This window comes from Sinocyclocheilus grahami, unplaced genomic scaffold (genome assembly GCF_001515645.1).
Source record: "Sinocyclocheilus grahami isolate Dianchi unplaced genomic scaffold, SAMN03320097.WGS_v1.1 scaffold149.1, whole genome shotgun sequence".
Lineage (NCBI taxonomy): Eukaryota > Metazoa > Chordata > Actinopteri > Cypriniformes > Cyprinidae > Sinocyclocheilus > Sinocyclocheilus grahami.
Window position 1 is genome coordinate 3,183,897 of NW_015505328.1, and position 25,838 is coordinate 3,209,734.

Genomic DNA, 25,838 nt, shown 5'->3' on the forward strand with positions numbered 1-25,838 from the left:
AGAGGGAGAACTGTAGCAAATATAGCTTTTATCTGAGGCAGAGTGTGTTAAATGTATTTCACAGGATATTGATTTAGGAGAAAACAAATATAGGTTTTCCACATAAACGTCAAGGTGATGTCCACAACTTTCAGCCGTAAGGGCATTTTCAAAGAAAATTACAGAATGGAGAATCTCATTTGAGTTGAGGCTGCTTTTTATGGCTTTGGCTACTACATTTAGGTAACGGAGGAAAGGATCCATGGTAAACATGGTATAGGGCCTTATATTTGGGGGAAAAAAAAAAAAAAAAGTTTGAATTAAGATGTACGTAAATACACAGCCAGAGGTCCAGGATTTAAGAAACAAGATGTGGTTTAGGGATTATATTCACAGAAAGTTCAGAGAATATTTACATTATCATCCAAAAGTCTGGGCTCAGTAAGATTTTTTTAAAGAAATTAATACTTTTAATGACTTTTACTTTTTTCAATGAGTATGGATTAATTTGATCAGAAAGTCTATTCATCAAAGAGAGCTGAATACAGTTGTAACACGATTTCCACAAAAATATTAATAGCACAACTGTTTTCAACACTGATAGTAATAATAATGGTTCTTGAGCACCAAATCAGAAAGATTTCTGAAGGACCATGTGACACTGAAGACTGGAGTAATGGCTGCTGAAAATTCAGCTTTGCCATTACAGAAATAAATGACATTTTCAAATATTTAAAATTCTAATACTATTTCACAATAGTACGGTTTTTACAGAATTTTTCAAACAAAGGCAGTCTTGGTGAACATAGACTTCTTTCAAAAACAAAAAAAATCCTACTGACCCCAAACTTTTAAACGGTAGTTAATTATTTTATTACATAATTAATTTAGAATAGCCTAATGTAATACAAATTCAGAATTTTTCTTTTTGGTTAAACTTACTGAAAAAAACCTGGTGACAAAAAGCAGCATAACTCATTATGAAATACACGATAAAGGCCCGTTCACACCAAGCACGATAACTATAAAGATATAGTTCTAAAAATCGTTCTCAATATTAAAGAATAGCATAGTTCACACCACAACTATAACGATAACGATACAGAGGAACGATATCGTTGTGATCACTTTCAAAACTATTTTTTTTCCAGCTGATGAACGATAAAACACTGACAGCCAATCAGAATCTATCCTGCTGTAACGAGCTCAAGAATTTAAAGCGGCAGACGCATGTGCGCTTAGAATAAACCGACCATATCGTTCGCTGGTGTGGACGCTAATATCGTTATCTTTATAGTTATCTTTATAGTTATCGTTCTTGGTGTGAACGGGGCTTTACACAAAGTTTATTTGAACACAGACACGCATGCATGGATTATACAGCAGACACGTCACAGTAAAAGCATAAAAAAAATACAGGATCAAATAAAATGCATTTATACAGCACACATGCACGCTCTGGTGCTGATGATGTTGTCATGGTAGCAGTTACCTGGGGTATCAGAGTGAATCTGGGCAGGGAGAGATATCTGGGAGGCTCCACCAGAACCTACATCTAACAGACAGCAGAGTAAGGCTACAGCACACACCTATTCTGTCACATGTACCTGTGCTTGAGCACATGCATGTACACATTCACATCATAATCCATGCACACTGAAGTATTAATAACTTCAGGAGGTATACGGGTAAAATTAACACAATCCATAAGCGTACAGGGTCGAAAAGGTGTGCGTATGCGAGTGCTCACCTTTGCTGAGGTGCACCGGCAGACTTTCAGACTTCAGCAACCGGTGCTGATGGTGCGTTTGCGGGAACGGCTGCGATTTCATCTGCGTGTTTGAGGGGGCGGTGCATGATGGAGGCTCGGCCAATGGGCGTGGCACAGGAGCTTGAGGGGGAGGAGCTGAAATCACCTCATTGTTAATTGGCGAGATGCCGCTGGAGCCGCCTCCCATTGGTGCGATGAGCTTCCGGCCGAAATTAAGAAGAGAACTGGATACTTTATTAATGTTGAGAGGTGCTGCTTTAGTGCTGGCCCTGGAGAAAAATAAAAAAATATTATATTATAAATGTACAGCGCATATATGTTTAATACATTTTTAATAATTATATTATTAATCCTTAGATTAATGCTTAATTTCTACTTTAAACAAGAGTGGCATCAAATGTGTGTGTATATATATATATATATATATATATATATATAAAAGGTAATGCACAAAAATACAAGATACCGAGTCTTGTTGACCAAGTCGGCCCCACGGGTTTTGTAGTAATCAAGGTTTTGCTGGAACTGGTAGTTTACCGGTCTTGGATTATTCTAAAGTTATATAAAAAGACAAATGACAAAAATAGCAAATAGTAAGTACATAATCAATTCCAGAATAACTAATAATAATAATAATAATAATAATCTTATATATAGATTATAACAATTATATTATTATGACTCCAATTACATTACTAAATACTACATTTAATAAATATTCTTATATTATAATTATAAATATACATTTTTAAAAATACATTTCATAAAATAAATTATATTTGTATTTTTAGTATATTTACTTTTTTAATAATATTAAAAGTGAAAATGTGCATGACAGTACCTTAGGGTCTCTGAGAAAGAGTGCTTTCAGCAGCAGAGAGTGGATGTCTCCGATAGGAGGATAGTGCATCAGGAGCCCGAGACACGTCTGGAAGTTACTAGCGATCACTATGATATGAAAAACACAGGAACGATAGATACTGCATATTCAAATAAACTGATAAAGTTCTTTTAGAGCTCTTTGTAAAGGTACATGTTCAGTGCCAGCAGGCATAAGCCAACTAATCTGCATACCATTACTTGCTGTGTTTGGATTGGTTATGTAGGTGTGATTTGACTAGACACACTATTGACATACTGTTTGTGGGTTTATATTGCTTGATATATATAGAGCTACAAGGTGAACACTCAAAGTGCATTTACCCCTTAAGAAGTCTATATCTTGTGTTGTGAATGAAGCATAGATGAGAGAATTGAACTCACATGCATCTCTGATGTACAGAAGCATAGCGACAAACACGTAATCCACCAGGTCCAAAGTGATGCTGTCTGTGAAAAGAGCATCCCAGACCACCAACAGATCCTGCAGGGGAAACTCCCGACCAAACAGCAGTCGAACCCAGCGACTGCCCACAAACACAAAGAGAATTCATGAATGATGGGGGGAAAAGTGACAAATAAAAAACAAAAACACAAAAAAAACACTTATGTTTTAACATATCTTTAATCCTACATGGTTGGTTTATATTCAACACGTAGAAATGACAAGAAAATATGCTTAAATAATAATATATATTTAAAAATATACCATAATATTATATTAAATTAGTATAAAAATAGTAATATAGTTCATTCATACTCACATGCCATAAATCTGGGGAGCTATTTCTAGCCTGTTGAGGTGCATGTACAGCTCAATGTCATGCTTCTTTACTAGCTGGTCCTGAATTCGGTTGACTTTGGTCACAATGGCCACAGAAGGGCCCGAGTCCTGTGGTCTCGCAAAGGGGATGCTGGTTAACATCTCTTCTTTGCCCTGAAAGATTTAAACATAAGTAATCTTGACAAGATTGAAGTTTGAATTTGACACTAACAAAATATCAATGCAGTAGATATATCAAGATACATAACAATATCAAGTTTTACATAAAATCCTTCCTGGTACCTTTCTGACCTCCCGTTCAAAACTGCTGAACCAGGGTTCTGCTGTCTCCATGAGCAGTGAAAACATGGCACTAAGGGAGAATTGACGAACAAAAAGACAGACTGAGCAAAGTGTGTTTAGCAACTATATGCATTTAAATAGAGACACGACGATTTGGTTTAAGATTTGTTATGATAACGTGACAATTACTCACTAAGCGTCATGCTCATGGAATTTAGGATCCAGAAGGACTTTCATCTCTTCACTGCAAATGATAAAAGACATAAAAATATAAAGAAAAACGGAAAATTCCATTAATAATGATTCAAAACACTACACAGAACAAATATAAACTTTAATTTGAGCAAGTCTTCAGACGGTCTTGTCTGTGTGGTAAATAGGTCAGACCTGGGATTGGCCGTCTCACTGGCATGTTGAAACGCCTGGTGATCACAGTGGAGAACAAACACTATAGGAGCCAGTAACTCATGCATGCCCTGTAGAAAGATTGAGAGGGAGGGATGAAGAGGCAAAAAAACAAGGATAATGTAGAGAGATGAATGCTTTTGGGAAATTATTATTAGATACATCTGAGCCAGTCTGACAGGTTATGTTGTGGTGTGGCAGTATTTGTCACAATCATTAAGTGTTTATAAACCTGCTTATAGAGTAGCCGTTCGTTCTCTCGTGCATAGCAGAAGAGAATATCAGTCAGCTTTGTCCTGACATCCTCTTCCTGGAAGTACAGCATCTCTGGAAACCTGCAGCCAATCAAGGAGTAACAGACGTATAATATAATATAATAATATTATATAATATAATACAACAGTATCCAAATTAAATTCTATTATGTATGAAAAAAACAAAAAACAAATAAAAAGATATACTACCATTCAAAAGTTTGGGGTCAGTAAGATGTTTTATTATTTTTTAAATAAATTAACCCTTTTATTCAGCAAAGACACATTCAATTTATTAAAAGTGATAGTAAGGACATCGACATTGTTGCAAAAAAAAAAAAAATCTATTTAAAATAAATGCTGTTCTTTTGTACTTTCTATTCATCAAAGAATCCTGAAAAGATGTATCACAGTTTCTGCAAAAATATTAAGGAGCACAGCTGTTTTCAACATTGATTAGAGTTTCTTGAGCACCGAATCAGCATATTAGACTGATTTCTTAAGGATCATGTGAAACCGAAGACTGAATGGATGGTAGTGTATAGGGCTGTCAAAATTACTGAAAAACTAAATTTGAATTTTCCACTTAAATATTATCAAAATTCGAATTATATTCGAATTTAAAAGGAATAATTTCAGTTAGGGGGAAAAAAGCTTTTGGCTTCTCTCCTGAGGCCACAAGAGGGCGCATCGAGCAAAATATTATGCACATTTCTTCAAAGCGTAATAAAATAACAGGACCATCTTTGGAAAAAAATTGCATAATGTTTAATTAAAATAATGTTTATAAATCATATATAATTAATAAAGTTGCTTAAACAACTGGAAAAAAAACAGCACCATGCATTTATGTATAGTTTAATACAAAGGACCGAAAACCAATCACAAAGAGTAGGCTACTTTCTTCATTTAAAATCATGAGATACAGTGGCATGGGGGAAAACCGCCATAAAGTCTTGAGACATGTTTTTTAAAAGTTGAACTTACATTAATTTTACATGGCTTTCTAAACATGCTGCTCTCTTGTGCGAGACGCGAGTGCAACACTGATAGATGCCCCACTAGAAAATGTGATAAATTCTGTGTGAACAGTTTGGTTTCGGTGTAAACAACATATTCGCCACACTAATGCTCTCGTTTTCCGCTATATATTGAATGAACAACATAGCAGCGCCGAATCTAGTGGGTTCAACTGGATAGGCTAACAAAAGCATTAAAATGCAATGACACTTACATTGTCATCGCATTTCGTGCGGCCCTGATAAGGCTGCCTGACGGCTGACGCAGACCTTTAATTCAAATGCAACATTTTTGGATTCGAATGTGGATTTTTTTTTTTTAAATTCGACGAATATTCGAAATTCAAATTTTTTTTGACAGCCCTAGTTGTGTATCTGTACAGGTAGTTCACACACTTACGTTCGTAAAACATCTTGTTTGATCATGCCCCTGAGCTCCTTATCCTGAAAGAACTTATTCCATAGACTCTAAAGAGAGACACAGAGGAAAAAAAAGAAAAGATGTCAATCAAACAGTAATAGACGGATCCAGCCATTCTTATGGTTTTACTGCATTGGCTGTTCTCTCACCCCCTCATCCTGTGACAGTGGGTTGTTCACCACCAGGTCATGCTGGCCAGCAGCTTTGCGAGGGTTTGTAATATGCTGCAGTTCAAAACAAACGATCATGATTTAGTGTCACAACCTACTGAAGACACATAAATGTGTGCACGCACATACCGTCTCTTTGATCTTCTCATACTGTGCTCTGTGCTCCTTAGTTCGACTGATCCATTGAGTCTTATCTTCTGACAGGACGTCCAGATAAAGCTGGAACCAACGAAAACAAAGCTCATAATTTTTTCTGCCCCGTTTGGCACAGAAATCACACACTTAATCTTTCATCCCCAATAACAACAAGAAGACGGTTTTCATGCAGTAAACCTGTCATCTGCCACTGTCAGGTAGCCATTACCTTCCAGCATACGCTGCGGAATCGGCTGCTCCGTAATCGTCCGTTAATACCAGCCTGCCTGGTCCGCGCCAGATAGTTACTGTTCTGGAACAAATCATCCCACTCCTTCCTGTAAAGAGCATGTCAAACAGAAAGTTAGAGGATAGAGATACACCTTCATCACAGCAGTGGGTTTCATATGAGAACCAGAGTAGATTTCTGATGCTTTGTTACATTAGGGACAAATGAATGACCTGTATGATTGAAACGTGGACTCAACAGCACTATCCAATGATCCTCCTGAAATTAAAGAAACAAAATTACGAAAACAGTTCAGAGTCTTAAGACATCATAGTTTGTGACCTAAACATGGAAACGACTGAATTCGGAATAAATATTTTTTAGATAACAAGTTCATCTTTTTCATAGTGCAGTTTAGCACTAGGCACTATATTGTGTATTAATAATACAATCATAGTAATTTTTCTAACAATGTGAAATTACAAATCAAATACAAAATGCCTCCTTGTCTTGTTACTTTTAATGACGGCAGAGATGTTTCAATAGTGTTACTGATTTAAACATACCATAAACATTAGATTTCACAAGAATTCTGAATCAGTTCAAGCAGTCCATGCAAGTGAATCAATTCAAAACTCAAGTTTCTGGCATTTTTCATACTTTCAAATATTTTAGTAAAAATAAACATAATATGTATATATGTAAATATACACTATTGTTTAAAAGCTTGGGTTCAGTAAGATGTTTGTTTAGAGAAATTCATATTTTCATTCAGCAAGGATGCATTATATTGATCAAAAGTGACAGTAAAGACATTTACAGTATAATGTGACGACAGGGTGTCTATTTAAAATTTTAAATGCGGTTCTTTTCAATTTTCTATTCATCAAAGAATCCCAAAGAGCACCAAATCAGTAAATTAGAATGATTTCTGAAGGATCATTTGAAATAGAATTTGAAAACATATTAAAATGAAAAACGGCCGTTTTAAATTGTAGTAATATTTTACAGTATAACTGTTTTTATCTGTAATTTTGATCAAATAAATGCAGCCTTGCTGAGCATAAGATACTTTTTTCAAAAACGTACCCTACTCTTTTGAACAGTAGTGTAAGTAAAATAAGTCTGGTAATTACTGTGTATTTATATTATATTAGTTCACAAATGATTAATTAAATATTCCTGACTTCATTTAGAGAAAACATGCCTTGATCATTTTCAGCTAGATTACCATGTTTTAGTACTCTCTTTAAAAATGAATGCCAGGTGAAAGTGAAGAAAATACAACAGAATATAACAGAAGAATAATGATTCACAATCAAGTACAGGTTAACAGTGAGTGCTAACTTTGATTCTGTGTGAACGACATTAGTTTCTACTGGCAGAAGAGCTTTTAGGAAAATAGAACTAAATTACTTACAAGTCTAGTTTTTTTTGCATAATTTTGATCATGAGAGCTTTTTTTTGTTCTAACAATATACTGTATATGAGTTAATAGCAATAGTCAAAATACAATCACAGTACTTAGCAAAATAATGCAATACAAAATATGCAGTCCTATTCTTCACATTGTTAGGTCTCAAATTTGAATGTAGATCTATTAGTGATCTTACGGTCTCTGTTCCTGTTGTAGTAGTTCTGTAGAGGGTCGTAACCCGTCTCCTGCTCATCCTGCTGCAGCGGGTGTTGTGTTTCGAAGTTTGGGTGCTGCATGTCCTGCAAAACCAAAGGAAGAGCTAAAGACTGTGATATCAACATTCACCACTGAAGCCACGATCAACACTACAGTACAAAACGGGAACTACATCAGGTATTGTGTGGATACTCACTGTTAGACTCGCCTGGTTCTCCTCATAGGCCTGATCACAGTGGAGACCACAGTCCAGCACTAACCATTAATCTGACAAACAGCAGAGCAAAACAAATTAATAAACCGACAGAGCCTAAACTGACAATACTAATGGCTTACTTATAGTTGACTTTGCATATTAAACCATTGGATAGCATGAAGTATTTAAAGGGACAGTCCACCCAAAAATTCTGTCATCATTTACTCCCCCTCATATCAATCCAAACTGCATGAATTTTTTTCTTCTATGGAACATAAATAATGTATTTTGAAGAATGTTTATAACCAAACTGTTTCAGGTTCTATTGATTTCTATAGTATGGACAAAAATATAACGGAAATCAATGGCAACAGAAACGGTTTGCTTACCAACATTTCTCAAAATATCTTCATTTATGTTCCACAGAAGAAAGAAATGCATACAGGTTTGGAAACACGTGAGGATGAACAAATGATGACAGAATTTTCCTTTTTGGGTGAGCTATCCCTTTAACATTGAAAACGAACAAATGTAGAATAGTACAATGGAAAAAAAGTAGAAATAGCAAGATGTCTTCATCATCAACTTTTCTGAACTGGTTAGGACAAAACCCAAATCAATATACGCCAGAGACACAGCAGCTTGTATCATGTCTGGTTAGTATACACTGAACAGATTGTGTTTGTTTGGATTCATTACATTGTTTCATTTTAGTCAAAACCATTTGGAATTAAATCCAAGTTTAGCTGCTAGTTCTGGCACAGAATGTAAATGTATTTCACAGCCAAACTGTGAATTTCTAAATTCATGACAGCAACATGAATGAAGAGTGCCAGCAACTCAGTTCTTTAAATAATGTTTAATTGGACTGTGTATACAACTGTACCATCACCTCAGGATCATTATACCAGCAACGCTTGTATTCATTTACCAGAATAACCAGCCGTGCTAACATTTGACCGATGTGCAGTGAATTAAAACACAGTCTTGACTCAAACAAAGAGGCAAACAAATGGCGCTCATTTGATCTGTTGTATATGTGGTATAATTGTTCTTCAGCACTGAGGGCGCGTGAGCAAACACACTGGTGGTGCCAAGCGCTGTTTGAAAGTGACTCCCAGACATTTAAAAACCAAAAATATCCCAGCTCCAACAATCCAGAGCCAGACAGCGCTGATGTGACAGTATTAGGCTCTAAAAAGAGGAAAAACAGGCTTGTCTGGATTTCTTTCTTCTATTTTTAAACCTAAATCCATTCTGTTGTTTTTAACGAGGTTGCATTTGGTTCTGAACACACACAACCTCCAGCAAACGTCCTTTATCAATTATGCAGATGAACTAATAAACACTGATCTAACATCTCAGTACACCAAAAGACAGCCTGTGCAACTCATGCATTATATATAACTGTGTTATATTAGATGATATATGAAGAAAAGCTGCCAAGGAAATTGCCGTTGTGGGGGTGGGATGGTACAAAGAAACAAAATCAAATAAAGTTATTATTTAATTATATAAATTACATAAACAATTAAATAATATAAAAACAACTGTATTATTATTATTAATCAAAATAAAATATAGGCTAATAAAGTAATAACAATTGCATAAATATAAATACATAATATAAAAATAACTATTATTATTATCATTAAATAATCAAATAAAATCAAATAAAAAGTAACAATTATATAACATAATATAAAATAACTATATAATTATTATTATTAATAGTAATAATAGCATCCCTCTCCACTGATTCAAACGTTTGTTTTCTAAATAAAATAAAAATGTTAATAAATCATAAGTGGCAGATTTCAAATGGCATAAGCTAACAGATAGCTTTCTCCGTGTATTATAGACCTCCTCGGCCCAGCTCAATTAGATTTATGCATTAGCTGTGGTACAGTGGGAAATCCCAGGATCCTCTGCAGTGAAGTACAGTGCTGGAAATTAGCATAAAGCCTCAGGGACCACTAGAGGTATGATTAAGTCAAGCCAGACACATGGATAATAATTAAAATATGCTAAACACAACAATAATAATGAACTGGACCTGCAAGATACCTCAGCAGCCTCACACAAAGGAATTCAACTAAGACATTCACCAAAAAGATTATTAAGTAAAACGAGTAAAAATAGAAATAAAAATACAGTAGCTCTCTGTAATTAGATGTTGGGTTGGTGTGGCATAAAAATATTGCCTTAATGTTCAGTTTGTTTCTAACATTGCAACTACAGCATTTACTGGCACAGCTGCAGGCTAAAGGCAGCGCTGATGCAATCACTCCACAAATGAATCTTTGCATATTTCATTAGATATTCACATATGCGCACGCACGCACACACACAACATGCATAAATATTTATCACTGCATGTGTGTCTGTATGTGGTTATATACATGCATAGTCAAGGAGAAAAGCTCGATTAGAATTAGGGCTGAATATATTTTTGTATATAATTTTGATTTAGCTAAGATAAACATGGCATTGTCTCCATTTTAATACATTAGGATTGAAAAAGACTAAGACTACATGCAATCCTTAAATACTGTGTGTGTATTTGAGATAAAGTAATGAGGAACCGAAAAAACACTACTGTGAGAAACCTGTGCTAAACCAAATTAAGAAACGAAACAAACACAACTCACTACAGGAACTGTAACTAGGAAAAAAAGTAATTTGCATACATAGAAACGCTAAAGGGAAGTTACTGTAGACTAGTAAATACAAAATTATTTTGAACAGTATTTTGTGAATTTTAGGATCACAAAATAATCCACCAAACGTTTAAGGAGTTCCATCAGACAAAACCCAGCTCATTACATCAAAACGCCCGTGGGTGCAGCACACACCAATAAGGAGGGTCACAGAAGCAAACCAGGCTTAAACCTGTTTAAACACACTCGCATGCCTTCACTTCATCAGCCCTTTACAGAACAGAGCTCCTGCACCAATCACATGACAGTAGCTTGTAGGAATTCTACGAGGAACTGGGTGAACTCAAAAACCCTACGTTATCATTAGTGCAGAATATGCTTGGTCATAATATTAGGGCAGAACTAAATTAAGAAAAGAATGTGAACATGTTCTGGTTCTGTAATATGCATGTATTCACAAACAATGATAACCTGAAACCTTTCAAATATTACAGGACTAAGAGTTCAAATTTATTCAAACAATAATTAACCAAATGCTGTGAGCTAATTGTAATCTGACATGGTTTGTATGCATTAGATATTGCAGCATGACAGGTGTTTAACTCAAACGTCACCAAGTGTGTGTGCGAGTGTGTGTGTGTGTGCGTGCAAGTGTGAAAACAGTCAGCAAGCTGGTCTTGTGATGCCATGGTAAGTCTTTTTCTGTTGTTCAGACTATGTGGCCTCAGGTCCAAAGAGAATCATATACGCCTCCTAAGATCATGCTGTCCTACTTCACAACTACATTATAATGTTACATAAAACTTATTAAGCAAAAATATGAAAGGAAAAAAAGAGGAATCATGAAATATCAAATCCTCAATAGATTCTCAGAAAGGGCATCACTAAAATTCCCATTTTAGTTACTTGTTAAATTACATAACTTTTATTTAAAAATAATAATAATTATAAATATATTTCATTCAGTTTATATAAAATGTCAATTATCAGCATCTGATTTGCCCAATATTTAAAATGGATCATATCAAAGCTTAATATCAGGAGTTTGAAAATACTTTTATCTATGTTCTCTATTATAAGTTACAAATGTTTGGTGCATTAGATTTGTTTGAACAGACATTACAGTATAGATATAGATTTATAATAAAAGCCATCATATTGGTTACAAGTCACTGCATAATAATCATCGCCTATCAGCAAAGCTGTAACCATTTTTTTAAGAACTGGAGACCAAACAAAAATTTAAGAACCAACCATTGAAAACCAATATCAGGCACACATTATTCTGAATTTTAGGGGGAATGTCTCATACTCTATGCATATTATTCTACAGCTTTCAGATATGAGAACCAAGATGTAAGAATCCCTAACTAGAAGTGAAAATAAAAATGGGACAATGATCTCATAATGTGGAAAGACATCAACTGCATAACCAAATTAAATAGTTTGAAACTTACAGGCATCCGAACAGCCCAAATATCAAAGGCAGATTTCAAAGTGATAGATATCATTTCTCATATGCATGTCCCTGACGCCTACTGTTTGTGTAAAAGCGGTCAATAAAGTTGGATTTATTGATGGAGATGTTGAGTCTAAAGGCCTTACGGGGCTGGCAGCTCCACACTTCCGATATGAATCATTGCACAACACTTCACACTCTTCACGTCGCTGCATTCATTTTTGACAAGCACTCCGACTATCGCGAACGGCAGTTTCAATGCAGTAAGGGGAAATGAGTTGATATTTTACCTGCAATGCTTCACGCGGGTCTGCCCACTCTGCCCCGTGCCGTCTGCATGTAAACACTCCAGCGCGAGTCAGGCGGATGTGCCGCAGAACAGCTGATCAGACACGTGACTCCGGAGACGGGAAGCCTGAGCGCGACTTCTAATATCACAGGCTTGAAACGCGCGCGCTATTTTATCCTCGTTTGTCTCGAAAGTCAGAAATAATAACTAATCTAATATAAGAGCTGAGGGTGGATTACGGAGAAGTATTTCTTTATATGACCCAAAAGTCACCATTTGACACCATATACCACATTTAAAAGTGAATTTCGAGACCTGGCAAAGCACTTGTCCTACTTTACAAGCCATTAGTTTTTCAAATAGCAGATTAATGAAGCAGAGATGTTTGCTACAAATCTTCGTAACATAAATGTACCATTTCATTTTATTATCTCGTAATCACAAATTGACAGTCTGTACTCCTAAAAGCAACTTTCCTCAGATAATAACTCATATGTGACCATGGACCACAAAACCAGTCATAAGGGTCTTTTTTTTTAAATTTATTTTTAAAAAATGCTGAATGAATAAGCTTACCATTGGCGTATGGGTTGTTAGGATAGGACAATATTTGGCCAAGATACAACTATTTGAAAATCTGGAATCTGCGGGTGCAAAAAAAAAAAAAGTGAGAAAATCGCCTTTAAATGAGGTTCTTAGCAATGCATATGATATTACTAATTACAATTTTAGTTTTTATATATTTACGGTAGGAAATGTACAAAATATCTTCATGGAACATCAACATGATCTTTAGTTAATACCCTAATGACTTTTGAAAACATTTATGATATTGGACTATCAAAGTCAGTGGGATTTTGAGATATTTTCCCACATTTTAGGTAGACTGTGTTAGTATCTAGTAAAACAAAGTGACTCCTGCATTTAATACGTGTGAGAAATGAAAAATATGGTTATTATGTCGTACTGCAAGATTTTCTGACTGACATGAGCTGAAATTCAGGTGAATGCTTGATTTGTCAATATTAATATGAAATATTTGACATTTCTTTTGTATCTGACAGTGTTGACCCCATATACAGTGATATATATGTGGAGAAAATGGAAGTACGATAATAATGTCTGAATAATAATAATAATAACACTAAACAAACTCAACTTAAGATGGTAAGAAAAATGTGACCATGGACCACAAAACCAGTCATAAGGGTACATTTTTCAAAATTTGTTAGGATAGGACAATATTTGGCAGAGATCCAACTATTTGAAAATCTGGAATCTGAGGGTTCAAAAAAATCGAAATATCGAGAAAATCGCCTTTAAAGCTGTCCAAAAGTCCTTAGCAATGCATATTACTAATCAAAAATTGCGCTTTGATATATTTACGGTAGGAAATGTACAAAATATCTTCATGGAAGATCTTTACTTAATATCCTAATGATTTTTGGCATAAAAGAAAAATCGATGGTTTGGACCCATAGAATGTATTTTTGGCTATTTCTACAAATATACTCGTGCTACTTATGACTGGTTTTGTGGTCCAGGTTCACATATTGACAGGATTGTCAATCCTGACACTAACTAGCAGAGAAATAACGTTCTATAATCAAGAATGCCTTCACAGTTAACAAACATATAAAGCCCATTTTCTAGTTCTCGAATAAAATGGATTTAAATATAATGAACAATAACAAACGGTACAGATTTATTGTAATTCATTAGAGAGAGAGAACTATTCACTGTAATTTTGTTCTATTGACAATAATACAGTAATGTGCTGTTTGCTTCTAACATATAATATATCACGGTTTCAGGGTCTCTGGCAACAGTTCTTGTAAAAGACAACACTGTCTGGCTGAAAATGCCACCATTAACACTGATTGACGTTGCCCGCCACCTGCAAAGATTCAATTGTGGATTTGAGCAGAAAACGAGAGATAAACAATAAATAATACTACTATAAAATTGCAAATCACATTAATTTAGGGGTGTAAATATTTGCTCTAACAACAATTTAAATTAGTGATTCTTCTTTAAATGCTGTGATACATTATGATAATGGTGGCTTAATTAGGTTTGAATATTATAATCGCTCCATTTAATTTTCATAGTCAGACATGAGCGTTTTTACACCCATAATATTAATAAAAAAAAATTGAGAAATTAGAACATTGATTTTTAATGAATTCTTTCCGTGGCATTTTCATTAGTGAAATTTTCAAGTCCATCCAAAGTATGAGGTATCAGTAAAACACCTTGTGCATGAAGGCACAACCGTAAATATATACGCTACATGGTATTGTCAAATCACCCAGTATTCATTGCTGTTTGTTTGTTAATTTAATACACTACGATTCAAAAGTTTGAGGTTGGTATGAGTAAAAAAAAAAAAAATGTTTTTGAAGTCTCTTATGCTCATTCAGGTTGTATTTATTTAATCAAATATACAGTATAAACAGTAATGTGAAATATTATTACAATTTAAAATAACTTTTCTATTTTAAATATTTTGAAATGTAATTAATCCTTCAGATACTTCAAGAAATCATTCTAGTCTGCTGATTTGCTCCTCAAATAAAAAAAAAATTGTATTATCAATGTTGAAAACAGTAATGCTGCTTAATATTTTTGTGGAAACCGTGACACGTTATTTTTCAGTATTCTAAAATGAATAGAAAGTTCAAAAGAACTGTTTATTTCAAATAGAAGCCTTTTGTCATATTATAAATGTCTCTTTTGATCAGTTTAATGCATCCTTGCTGAATTGAAGTATTAAGTTCATTCAAACAAAATAGCCCCAAACTTTTGAATGGTAGTGTATGCCGTTTTTAGGAGTTTATGAATTGGCAGTAGGCGGGACTATCATCACGCTCCTCCTTACATGGAACCTCCTCTTCTTTTTTAATAGTAATGATAAAGCGAGTTTGTGTAGATGCATTTTGCTCCACCACACCATCTTGTTTCCCTGTCATCATGTTTGCATTTGTCTCCTCATCGTTTTCCATTGTATCCCTGCATTCCTCCTCTGCCTCCATGTAATCGTCTTCCCTTTCCTCAATCTCTCTTTCTCCTCTGTTGTCCTGCTCTTCCTGTCTAAGCCAGTTGTGACCATTGAAAAAGCTGAGAACAGCCTCTTTGGCTACTCCTAGTTGAGCAGATAGTGTATGAATGGCCTCTTGATCTGGATGTAGTCCCACTTCCTGAATGAAACTCTGCAGGATTGCATGGGCTTCTGGTGGTAAAGACCTGCCTCCAATATTTGGGCCCATGTGAGTGTCTTTGAGACGTCCAGAGATGAGATGCTGCTGGAGGAAGTGTTGATGATGCTGAGGTGGAATTTTATGCAGTTGTTGGTGCTGATTCAGAGGCACCATATGCATGACCTTTGGGGGGAAAAAATCAATAAAACCATTAAAAAATAAATTATCAGCATAACAATTTGAAAATCTTACATTTTGAACAAAGGAATTCACATGGTTAATGCCATAATATGTGAGTTATAATAAATGGTTTTAAAATTGGATATGGTTAATAAATAATTATGAGATCTAACACATCAAAACATGTTTGATTTTATATATTAGGGCCCATATTAGCAAAATAAATGTAAACAATAATTTACAGTCAGTAATCGGATATACATAATGTATTGTAATTGTTAACTAAAATTATAATTACAGAAGTTTGTGTGAGAAACTCACTTGTAGTTGTTCTGTCAGTGGTCTTGTGTGCTTTTCTGAGTAGAAAGTCTGCCCGGTATTGCTCTCTTGGTCATATATAACATCTCGCTCTGATTGGCTGAGATTTAGGAACTGGCGAATCAGAGACAGATTTTCCCACAGTGTACGATTCTGAGGCGATGGCTCCTCCTTCCAGCGCAGGAGCTCACACAGCCAGCCCTAAAACACAGACACAAATACAGCAGGTTTCAAACATCTGAGACAATGTTGTAAATTTGTTTCAAAATCTAATTTAAACCTAGACGTTAATGTAATGTTTTAGGATTTTTTCGCCCATTTGAAAATGTTCTAATTTAAAATGAATATGAAATATTTTATTTATGCTTTCCATGACATAAATATTTAAATATGTAATAAATATTTATATGTAGGAGATAAATATTTAATTTTCAACAAATATTTAAAATTCTGCAGTATTTCTAGGTCACCAGTCAAATAAGCAAAATTGTGACCTTAACCATGTGAATTCCTTTCTTCAAAATGTAAGATTTTCAAATTGTTATGCTGATAATTTAATTTGTAATGGATAAAATGCAAAATAAATAAATAAATGCATTAAAAAAGCCACAATTCCACTAGTGTTTTAGACATTTTGACCCTACATATTGTCTCATAAAACTGGGAGTGGATTAATACTAATCATACTACAGTACTTAATACTAATCATATTACAGTCAGTGCATTCAAGGTATAGGCTATAAATTGGATATACATTTATTGTATTTCAATATGCATTAAATGTGTATACCTTGAATGCACTGTTAGTGTTTTTAGACGACTGTCTACCAAATATTAAAATAGAAAACAGTTATTTTAAAGTGTAATAATATTTCACAATATTACTGTTTTTGCAGGATTTTTGATCAAAGAAAAGCAGCCTTCTTTTAATAACATTAGATTTCTATTTAAATAAATTTATTTCTTCTAGTAATTTAGACTTTCGGACCCTACTGTACATATCTTCTCATAAAACTGGGAGTGGATTAATACTAATTATTTTCATAATCACTATATTACAGTATATGAATTGTAGGTACAGTATATACTGCACATATCCTTGCATTCCCTGCTTTCATATAAATATTTATTATATGTTTAATCATGTATGAAATGTATATACCTCAAATGCAATGAAAGCTGCTTTGGATAAAATCTGTAAATGTACTGTCTTGTAAGGTGTACCTCTTTCCCCTTTTTTATTAGAGATTTCTTGTGCAATCTGTACCAATGTATTCCTTTTGTACACATGCACACACACGTACCTGACTCTTGGCTGCAGACACTTTTGCAAACAAGGCCTGCGACACTTTTGCTCGTCTCATTTCCTGCTGTATGTCATCATAGATGCCGTAGTTTATTCCAGAATCATCGCATTCCACTTTGACTACAGTGTCATTGGAAACAGGTGAAAGTTTTGCCTGTTTTGAGAGATATTTTTCATGACAACACTTAATTAACAAATGGCACTTTAATATTACCTGTATTGAGAGACACTATGGTTAACTATGAGTTTACTTGTCTAAAATAAGATGCATGTGCTATCCATAGAGATTATAGCACATGCTAATTTGCATCTCAGGTTCTAAGTGTCAGTAAACCTGAATGGGCAGAGGTGAGCTTGTATTGGTGTTGTAGGTAGAGTTGAGGTTACGCTCTCTTTCCTCCAGATAAATTGAGTCTCTCTGGCTCTGTGGCAGTTGCAGGAAGTTCTGCATGGCCCTAAGGTTTACTAAAAGAGACTGAGACGCACACCGTGGGTCTTCTTCCTTGCGCAAGATCTCCGATAGCAGGCCCTGTTGCAAGTAATATCACGGACAGACACATTAATATGTATACAGATACATAATATTTGAGAGATATGCACATTTCTATCATGTTACCTGAGTCCTGTTAATGGCCACTCGTGCAAACACGGCTTGGGAAATCCCCGCCCTCTTTAGTTCCTCACGCACCCAATGGTAAATTTCAGGTGACACGTCGGTGACAGGTGAGGGACATTGAGCTACTGTGGGTGGGGACACATTGCATTTGGGAGGAGTCCTTAGTGGTGCAGGATGAGGCCTGTGTGAGTGCGTGTGAGCGTGTGTGAGGAGCTGAGACATGGCGTGCTGCTGTGACAAGAGCTGAGCCATCACCAGACCAGGCATTCCAGCCTGCATCTGGACAACGCCACGTGACTCCGCCCCACTGTCTTCCATTGGTTGCTGGTACATGGTGGGCTGGCTGGAGGATGATGTTTGGCTGCAATGTCTGCTCATGTCACCTGAAGGGAGATAAAAACCTTTAGTAGCTCCATATTCATATGAAATCACTGGAGTCTATTTAAAATTTACAGCCAAAATCATCTTATTTTCAGTATATGCTGTGACAGCACTTCATATATGTGACCCTGGACCACTTAAGTCGCTGGGGTATATTTGTAGCAATAGCCAAAAATACATTGTATGGGTCAAAATGATAGATTTTTCTTTTATGCCAAAAATAATTAGGATATTAAGTAAAGATCATGCTCCATGAAGATATTTTGTACATTTCCTACCGTAAATATATCGAAACTTCAGTTTTGATTGGTAATATGCATTGCTAAGGACTTTATTAGGACAACTTTAAAGGCAATTTTCTCAATATTTAGATTTTTTTGCACCCTCAGATTCCAGATATTCAAATAGTTGTATCTCGACCAAATATTGTCCTAAGCTTATTTATTCAGATGATGTATAAATCGCAATTTCGAAAAATTGACACTTAAGACTGGTTTTGTGGTCCAGGGTCACATATACCGTTATTTTACTTTACTACAGTTTTAGTATTTAAAATCTATATTTTTACATACACTACCATTCAAAAAATTTGGAGTCAGTAAGATTTTTTAAATTTAAAATAAATGCTTTCTATTTATCAAAGAATCATGCAAAAATGCAGCACAGTTTTCACAAAAATATTAAGCAGCACAACTGTTTTTAACATTACTAATAAGAAGAAAATGTTTCTTGAGCACCAAATCAGCATATTAGAATGATTTCTGAATGATAATGTTACACTAAAACCTGGAGTAATGGCTGCTGAAAATTCAGCTTTGCCATCACAAGAATAAATACAAATTTTAAATGTATTAAAATGGAAAACAGTTATTTTAAATTGTAATATTTCACAATATTACTGTTTTTCTGTATTTTTGATTTTAAAAATTCAGTCTTTGGTGAGCATTATAGACTTCCTTCAAAAAGACTGCAAACTTTGATTGTAGCGTAGTCTTAATCTTTTTGCTTTTTATTAAAATAGGTTAATAAATGATGTATCATGAAATAACAATGAACAATTTTAAAGCATAACCTATCATTTATTAAAGGAGTCATATGATGTTGCTAAAAAAGAACATTATTTGGTGTATTTGGTGTAATGAAATGTTTATGCGGTTTAAGGTTCAAAAAACACATTATTTTCCACATACTGTACATTATTGTTTCTCCTCTATGCCCTGCCTTTCTGAAACGCATCGATTTTTACAAAGCTCATTGGTCTGAAAAGCGAGGTGTGCTGTGATTGGCCAGCTATCCAGTGCGTTGTGATTGGCCGAATACCTCAAGCGTGTGACGGAATTGTTACGCCCCTCACCATACTGTGATGCCTTGTCTGGCTGGAGCGACAAGACAAAAACATTAAAACCCATTACAAACGAGGCATTTGTTGCATCCAGTGGGGACATAATTACAGATTATAATGACTTATACTGTCTTTTTACGCATTGCATCGCGCCGCGTAAACATAAAACCATGTCTGCATTTATGATCGGAGAAATGACAAACAACAAGTGCTACTCTACACTGCTCAAAACTCGCGTTTGAATCGTCAGTGGCAAATTCTTTAAATATGAAAACGTACTTACAGTCTGTGAGTCAGAACAGCCGGCATTGTAGTCTACTCTACCAGGATCAGTAAACAGTCCTCCATAAAATGTGCTGCACACATCTGAATATTTGGGTTGAACTTTTCTGGAACAGTGTTGTAAATACAACTTACTCCTGCTCCAGGTGTGTGTTCACGGTGTGTGTGTGTTCACTGATGTGTGTGTGCATTTTGGATGCAAACAAAGTAGTTTCGCTTTCACAACGAAACACACAGCGTCACACACGGCGGGCTAGAGTGAGTGGTGGTGGGCGAGCTTGCGGCAACCACATGTGACGACCCCGGGCTGAACTCGGCTTCGTCCACGGTGAAAGCCGATCCAACGATCCACAGCGCGAAGTTGATGTATTTCCTCAGCGACCATAACAGATCAGCTCCAGGCATGACGAAGCGGATATCATCCTCTTTTGGAAGACCAAACAAAGTAGTTTTGCTTTCACAACGAAACACACAGCGTCTTCACGACATGGCGGCGGCGGCATTAAAAGTAATACAGCGAGAATAAAAGTTACGCCTTCTTTCTTTGCGTGAACATTTGGGCGGTGTTATGCAAATCTTCCCACACAGTGACGTAGACATGTGAGGGCGTGTTAGAACGAGCCATTTTAGGTAGGCGTGGTTGACTCTTAACTTTTATAAAGAATATCTCTTTGGATTTGAGACTTTAGTCTTTGCAACTTTACAGATCTTCTTTATGCACCAAGAGCTTGTAACACTCCAAAGAGAAAGGAAAAATTTAAATCGCATCATCATATGACCCCCTTTAATGTACTTATATACTATTATATTTTTAATTCATGTTTGTTCATAATACATTTATTGTTAGTTAATACCACTTGAAATGTTAAAAAATTTATATTTAGAAATTTTAAATCTTAAATTAATAAATGCTGTAAATGATTGTTCTTTGTTTGTTCATGGATTAAGCTTTAATGTAAAGTGTTACCAAAAACACAAGATGACTACATAAAGAAAGCTATAAATGTTTGAATATAACAGCTATTCTTGGAGAACATACAGTGGACTGCTACTCACCCATCATAGATTTTGCCCTCTTGTAGTGTTTGTACCACTGGCCAAACTCCTGACATCTCGCAGCAGAGATGCTGGCATAGTAAGTGCCGTTCACTACTGATGAAATCATGCTCTTTCAAAAAAACAAAACAAAAACATACAAGTTAATGTGTTTGTGATTTACACAAATATATGATTTTGCCTCTCATTTCCTTTTTATGTGACCTTAACAGGAATTCGGTAATTAACAGACAGAGCATACTAAATTAAGTTTAGAGGAGTGCCTTGGAACCGACTAAATGTATCCAGAAAGGATGTGCTAAAGGTTTTTGTCTCCTTGCTAAATAGATTTAATAGCTGGTTCTCAACCTAGGGATGGATCTTAATAGTAGGCTGTATTCTTCAATGGAGAGCATTTCTTCGATCATAGTTCTGCTCTTTAACCATGAGATATGAGACAATTAACCCTATTTTATTCTATAGCTACATGCAATTAAGTTATGGTTGATAAAAAGTATGTTTAAGTTAGTATAAGGTTACATGGATAGTGCCTTGCAAAAATAGTACATTTACAGTGTTTTTTTTGTGAACATGTACCTGAGATAGTGGACACTCTTTAGCCAGTGTGCTCTGATTCATTTCTTTTAGCAGCTCCTTCAGGGCATTTCTGACGGTAGAATGAGTCCATTGCTCAGCAGGCAAGTCCTCTAATTTAGAAACACTAAGAGAGTGAGAGAACGTGCGTGAGTCAGTGAGAAAAATGATGTACTGCAATAATTAATTACACTATTAGACATTATCCACAAATAATTATTATTTCACAAATAGCTATATTATTAAGTGTTTATCCTCAAAACTTTAATAACTATAATAACTTTTAATAATTTTAAAATTAGTTTTAATACTAAATTACCTGTGAAAAATTATCCTTATTCATGAATCAGAACAGCTTTAATTTTCAGTGTAGTGTAGTTCACCATTCTGATAAGCCTGTTTGCTGAAACCCAGAGACAGATGTGATGCAAGTGTGTGTGCCAGTTGTACCTGTGTAGCTTTATTCTTAAGGTGATGACATGGTAAAGATCTTGAAGCATGTCTCCTACTGTTGCATCAGAGGTGTCTGTCACAGTTGACAGGGGCACAGGGTTCCAATGGCCAACTTGAACCTGACCTAAAGTAGAAATTCATATTTATTACAATATGACCACTCTATATGATCCTTATATAGTTCCTGCCCCCTTAACTCCTTTTTTTGACTGTATTTTGGAGTTGTTGCTTTTACTTTGCTACTTATTTTTCTCTTCTGGCAACCTTAATAGTTTTCTGATCTTGAGCAAGTTTACATTCTCTTGTGTCCCATCAGCTTTCTGCACTTCCTTTTCTATTTCTCGTTAAGTGTCTTGTACCTCCATCTTGTTTTTCACTAATTAATTGTTGATTCAAATAGGCAAAATATGTATCATATTTGTAACCATTAGCATTAAAAATGAAAAAAAAAAATCCATATATGAGAGATATATGTTACGTTAAAAAAAATACATTAAGTACAGCTTAACTTAACATTCGACTATCTAAACATTTTTGCAATGTTTTTGTTTTTTCATTTATTGTGTAATTTAATTGTCTAGACTTCAATGTTTAAATAGAAATTTAAAATGAATCAAAGTACAGTTAAATTTGATATCAATTAGGTATAATTACTGGAAATAGTTTGTATTATTTGTGTGCTGCAGTTCAAAGGTTTGGGGTCAGTATGTTTTTTTTTCCTTCAGAAAATATGTGCTAAATTGATCAAAAATTACATGTTAAAAAGATTTCTATTTTTTCCTATGCTGGTTTTTAAAACTTTCTATCCATCAGAGAATCCTGGAAAATGTCCACAAAAATATTAAGTAGTAACTGTTTTCAACATTGATGATAATAAGAAATGTTTCTTGAGCACCAAATCAGCATATTAAAAAGCATCTTTGCCATCACAGGAGTACATTACATTTAAAATATATTAAAATAGAAAATGGTTATTTAAAATTATATTAATATTTCACAGTATTACTATTTAATCAGTATAGCCTTGGTGAGCATATGGGACTTTTTACATTTTTGAACATGGTTTACAGTAAGTGTGATGCATATACAAAAAGATAAGATGCAGGCTATATGATGGTGCGGACTGGAACTAAAAGAAACAGCCCCATAAATTGTATTAAGTAAATGCAACCTTGGTGAGCATAAGTGTCTTCTTTCAAAAACAAACAAAAAAATCTGGTATTTTTCTTGGGGTGTACTTAACATTTCTCTATAACCTTTTATAGTTTAAAAACATGTAATAGAGGCTTGCCAATGTGTGTATAAATGCTGTAAGTACTGGTGGGAGGCAATACAATGATTGTTTCAGTTGACAAAAAAAAAAAATTTAATCAGCCTCATCAAGTGATCTCTGTGATTAACGCTTGTTTGCACCTGTACACATGACAGTCACTGTATGTGGCAATCATTCTTTTCCGTAAGCTTAATTATAATGAACAGAGCTTCATTTGTGTCTTTATTTGCATGAGCTTGCATATTTATTTACAACCAAATGAAACGTATTCAGTACATATGATTATAATACAAAATCATTATTTTCATCATATAAAAGCATTCTGCAGCAGAATGATTACAGTTTTCACTACTGTGATAAGCATACATCAGTACACAAGAAATAGAGACAGACACATGATTGGATTATATTATTTATGTCAATTTGTCAAGTCAGCTCTCCAGTGACTCATCATATCTCAACGATTACCCCACAGCAACAACAGCAGTAATGATGAGAATATTACCATAATAATATAAGAAAATTATTAATTAATGCTCTGTTATGTAATATTACTGTACAACAAATTGCTACTTATTTGAATCATGTTTTTAACACTGCCAGAGCACTTTGTGGCAATTTGTATTGTGGCTGTAGAAGGTGAAAGTGTGGTATTGTGAGTATAAACAGTAGAGGGCGACATAGCCTGCTGCGTGTAATATTTTTTACAAAAGAATACTTTAGTACTTTTGACTCTTGCCAAGCAGACATCGTCTCATTTCTCTTTGGTCTACTTTTTGTCCTGCTGTTTTCATTTTAGTACTATTCTATTTACAGTAATCCACCATTTAATATTATCCAAGTATAGTTCAAATGGGCAGCACCAATGGAAATTGCAAAGAAAATAAATCCCACTCCTTTGTTCAAATGGGCCCCACATTGATAATATATTTTCTTTTTAACAAACAGGCTAATAATGTTGTTCTCAAAATACATTAGCAGCCCTACAATTTTTCTCAAATCTATTCCTGAAGGCCTCCCAACCTACACATTTTGGATGTTTCTCTAATCAAACACACCTGATTAAACTCATGCAGGTTTGTAGCAGGTTATAACGTTCTCAGACGTATTACATCAGCCATGCCATTACCTTTTGATTAATTTAATATCTACACTGTGACTTACAATTACCAACAGTACATTTGGATCTTCTGCTTATTTGATGTACTGGTTTTTGCATAGTAAATAGTAGGTAAGTATGCATATGTAAATGCAGGATGTGTCAGATATCCAGTTTTAAGGGGCTTCCAGGACCTGCTTAGACCTTAAATGCTTTCTCTGTATGCAAACAGCTGAAACCAGCTGTGTTAACGTGAGATGAAACCGACACACTGCATGGTGCTCAACACTGACTGAACTAGGCCGTACTGTGAGAATGATTAATTACCTTTATGATAACAATGCACAACAGTGGGTAAGCTACCTTCTAAACTTTAAACCAAAAAGCCTACTGTACCATATTTGATATGCATATTTCTAAGGCCTCGTTAGTAATATGTGACCCTGGACCACAAAACCAGTCATAATAGCACAGGTATATTTGTAGCAATAGCCAACAATACATTGTATGGGACAAAATGATCGATTTTTTTTAATGCCAAAAAACATTAGGATATTAAGTAAAGATCATGTTCCATGAAGATATTTTGTAAATTTCCTACCGTAAATATATCAAAACTTAATTTTTGAATAAGCATTGCTAAGGACTTAATTTGGACAACTTTAAAGGCGATTTTCTCAATATTTAGATTTTTCTGCACCCTCAGATTCCAGATTTTCAAATAGTTGTATCTCGGCCTAATATTGTCCTATCCTAACAAACCATACATCAATGGAAAGCTGATGTATAAATCTCAATTTTAAAAAAATGGACCCTTATGACTGGTTTTGTGGTCCAGGGTCACATATAATGAACATGTATTGGGCTGAAGCAACTTAAAAATAATATGTATGAAAAATCATGTTAAAATTTGAGGATCAAATATGATTCATCATGCTTTTAAGGACTGTTTATTGTTTATATGTTGATTCAGCTCTCAATGATCACTATTGCAAGAGTGAAGAGCATAAAATATTGTTATCTTTAGGTTTACCTCCAACCTCGCGCGCCACTTGTATAGAATGCTCGCGCGCCATTTACCTGACGCGCACCTGCGGGCGTCACTCCCAGTGACACGGGCGCGCGCATCCCCATCCAGCCTGCTCGCGCGCCGGTGAGGGAACGGGGTCCTCCGTTCCTCAGTCAGCTGAAAGC

At 35.0% G+C, this 25,838-nt stretch overlaps 2 protein-coding genes across 3 annotated transcripts; both read right to left on the reverse strand.

Moving 5' to 3' along the window:
- Positions 1 to 1,409: 1,409 nt before the first annotated feature.
- Positions 1,410 to 12,688, reverse strand: LOC107592018 (TBC1 domain family member 5-like). Of its 2 annotated transcripts, none has more exons than XM_016281360.1 (18): positions 12,567 to 12,688; positions 8,158 to 8,228; positions 7,942 to 8,044; positions 6,562 to 6,607; positions 6,329 to 6,437; positions 6,094 to 6,183; positions 5,944 to 6,018; positions 5,774 to 5,841; positions 4,333 to 4,435; positions 4,083 to 4,171; positions 3,889 to 3,939; positions 3,696 to 3,765; positions 3,394 to 3,566; positions 3,014 to 3,156; positions 2,592 to 2,698; positions 2,217 to 2,302; positions 1,730 to 2,019; positions 1,410 to 1,534 (listed from the first exon to the last, which is right to left on the reverse strand). In XM_016281360.1, the coding sequence occupies exons 3-18, from the start codon at positions 8,039 to 8,041 to the stop codon at positions 1,416 to 1,418; spliced, it is 1,719 nt and encodes a 572-aa protein (XP_016136846.1). In that variant the 5' UTR covers positions 8,042 to 8,044; positions 8,158 to 8,228; positions 12,567 to 12,688; the 3' UTR covers positions 1,410 to 1,415. The 2 variants fall into 2 exon arrangements, with proteins under 2 accessions (XP_016136846.1, XP_016136847.1); XM_016281361.1 differs by having other exon boundaries at positions 7,942 to 8,052.
- Positions 12,689 to 15,363: 2,675 nt separating this feature from the next.
- LOC107592069 (DNA-binding protein SATB1-like) lies at positions 15,364 to 25,778 on the reverse strand. Its single transcript, XM_016281429.1, has 9 exons — positions 25,736 to 25,778; positions 22,270 to 22,396; positions 21,823 to 21,946; positions 21,247 to 21,358; positions 18,186 to 18,568; positions 17,904 to 18,098; positions 17,568 to 17,723; positions 16,267 to 16,464; positions 15,364 to 15,948 (listed from the first exon to the last, which is right to left on the reverse strand). The coding sequence occupies exons 1-9, from the start codon at positions 25,776 to 25,778 to the stop codon at positions 15,394 to 15,396; spliced, it is 1,893 nt and encodes a 630-aa protein (XP_016136915.1). The 3' UTR covers positions 15,364 to 15,393.
- Positions 25,779 to 25,838: the final 60 nt, after the last annotated feature.

Excerpts from the sequence above, each read along its gene's own strand:
- LOC107592018 (XM_016281360.1), bottom strand. The coding sequence starts at position 8,041 with ATGCAGCACCCAAACTTCGAAACACAACACCCGCTGCAGCAGGATGAG. Across the intron at positions 6,019-6,093 it reads ATGAGAAGATCAAAGAGACG|CATATTACAAACCCTCGCAA; the intron begins GTATGTGCGTGC and ends TTTGAACTGCAG. Across the intron at positions 2,303-2,591 it reads TCTTTCTCAGAGACCCTAAG|AATAATCCAAGACCGGTAAA; the intron begins GTACTGTCATGC and ends ATATAACTTTAG.
- LOC107592069 (XM_016281429.1), bottom strand. The coding sequence starts at position 25,778 with ATGGGGATGCGCGCGCCCGTGTCACTGGGAGTGACGCCCGCAG. Across the intron at positions 21,947-22,269 it reads TTAAGAATAAAGCTACACAG|TGTTTCTAAATTAGAGGACT; the intron begins GTACAACTGGCA and ends TCACTCTCTTAG. Across the intron at positions 18,099-18,185 it reads TGGCCATTAACAGGACTCAG|GGCCTGCTATCGGAGATCTT; the intron begins GTAACATGATAG and ends TACTTGCAACAG.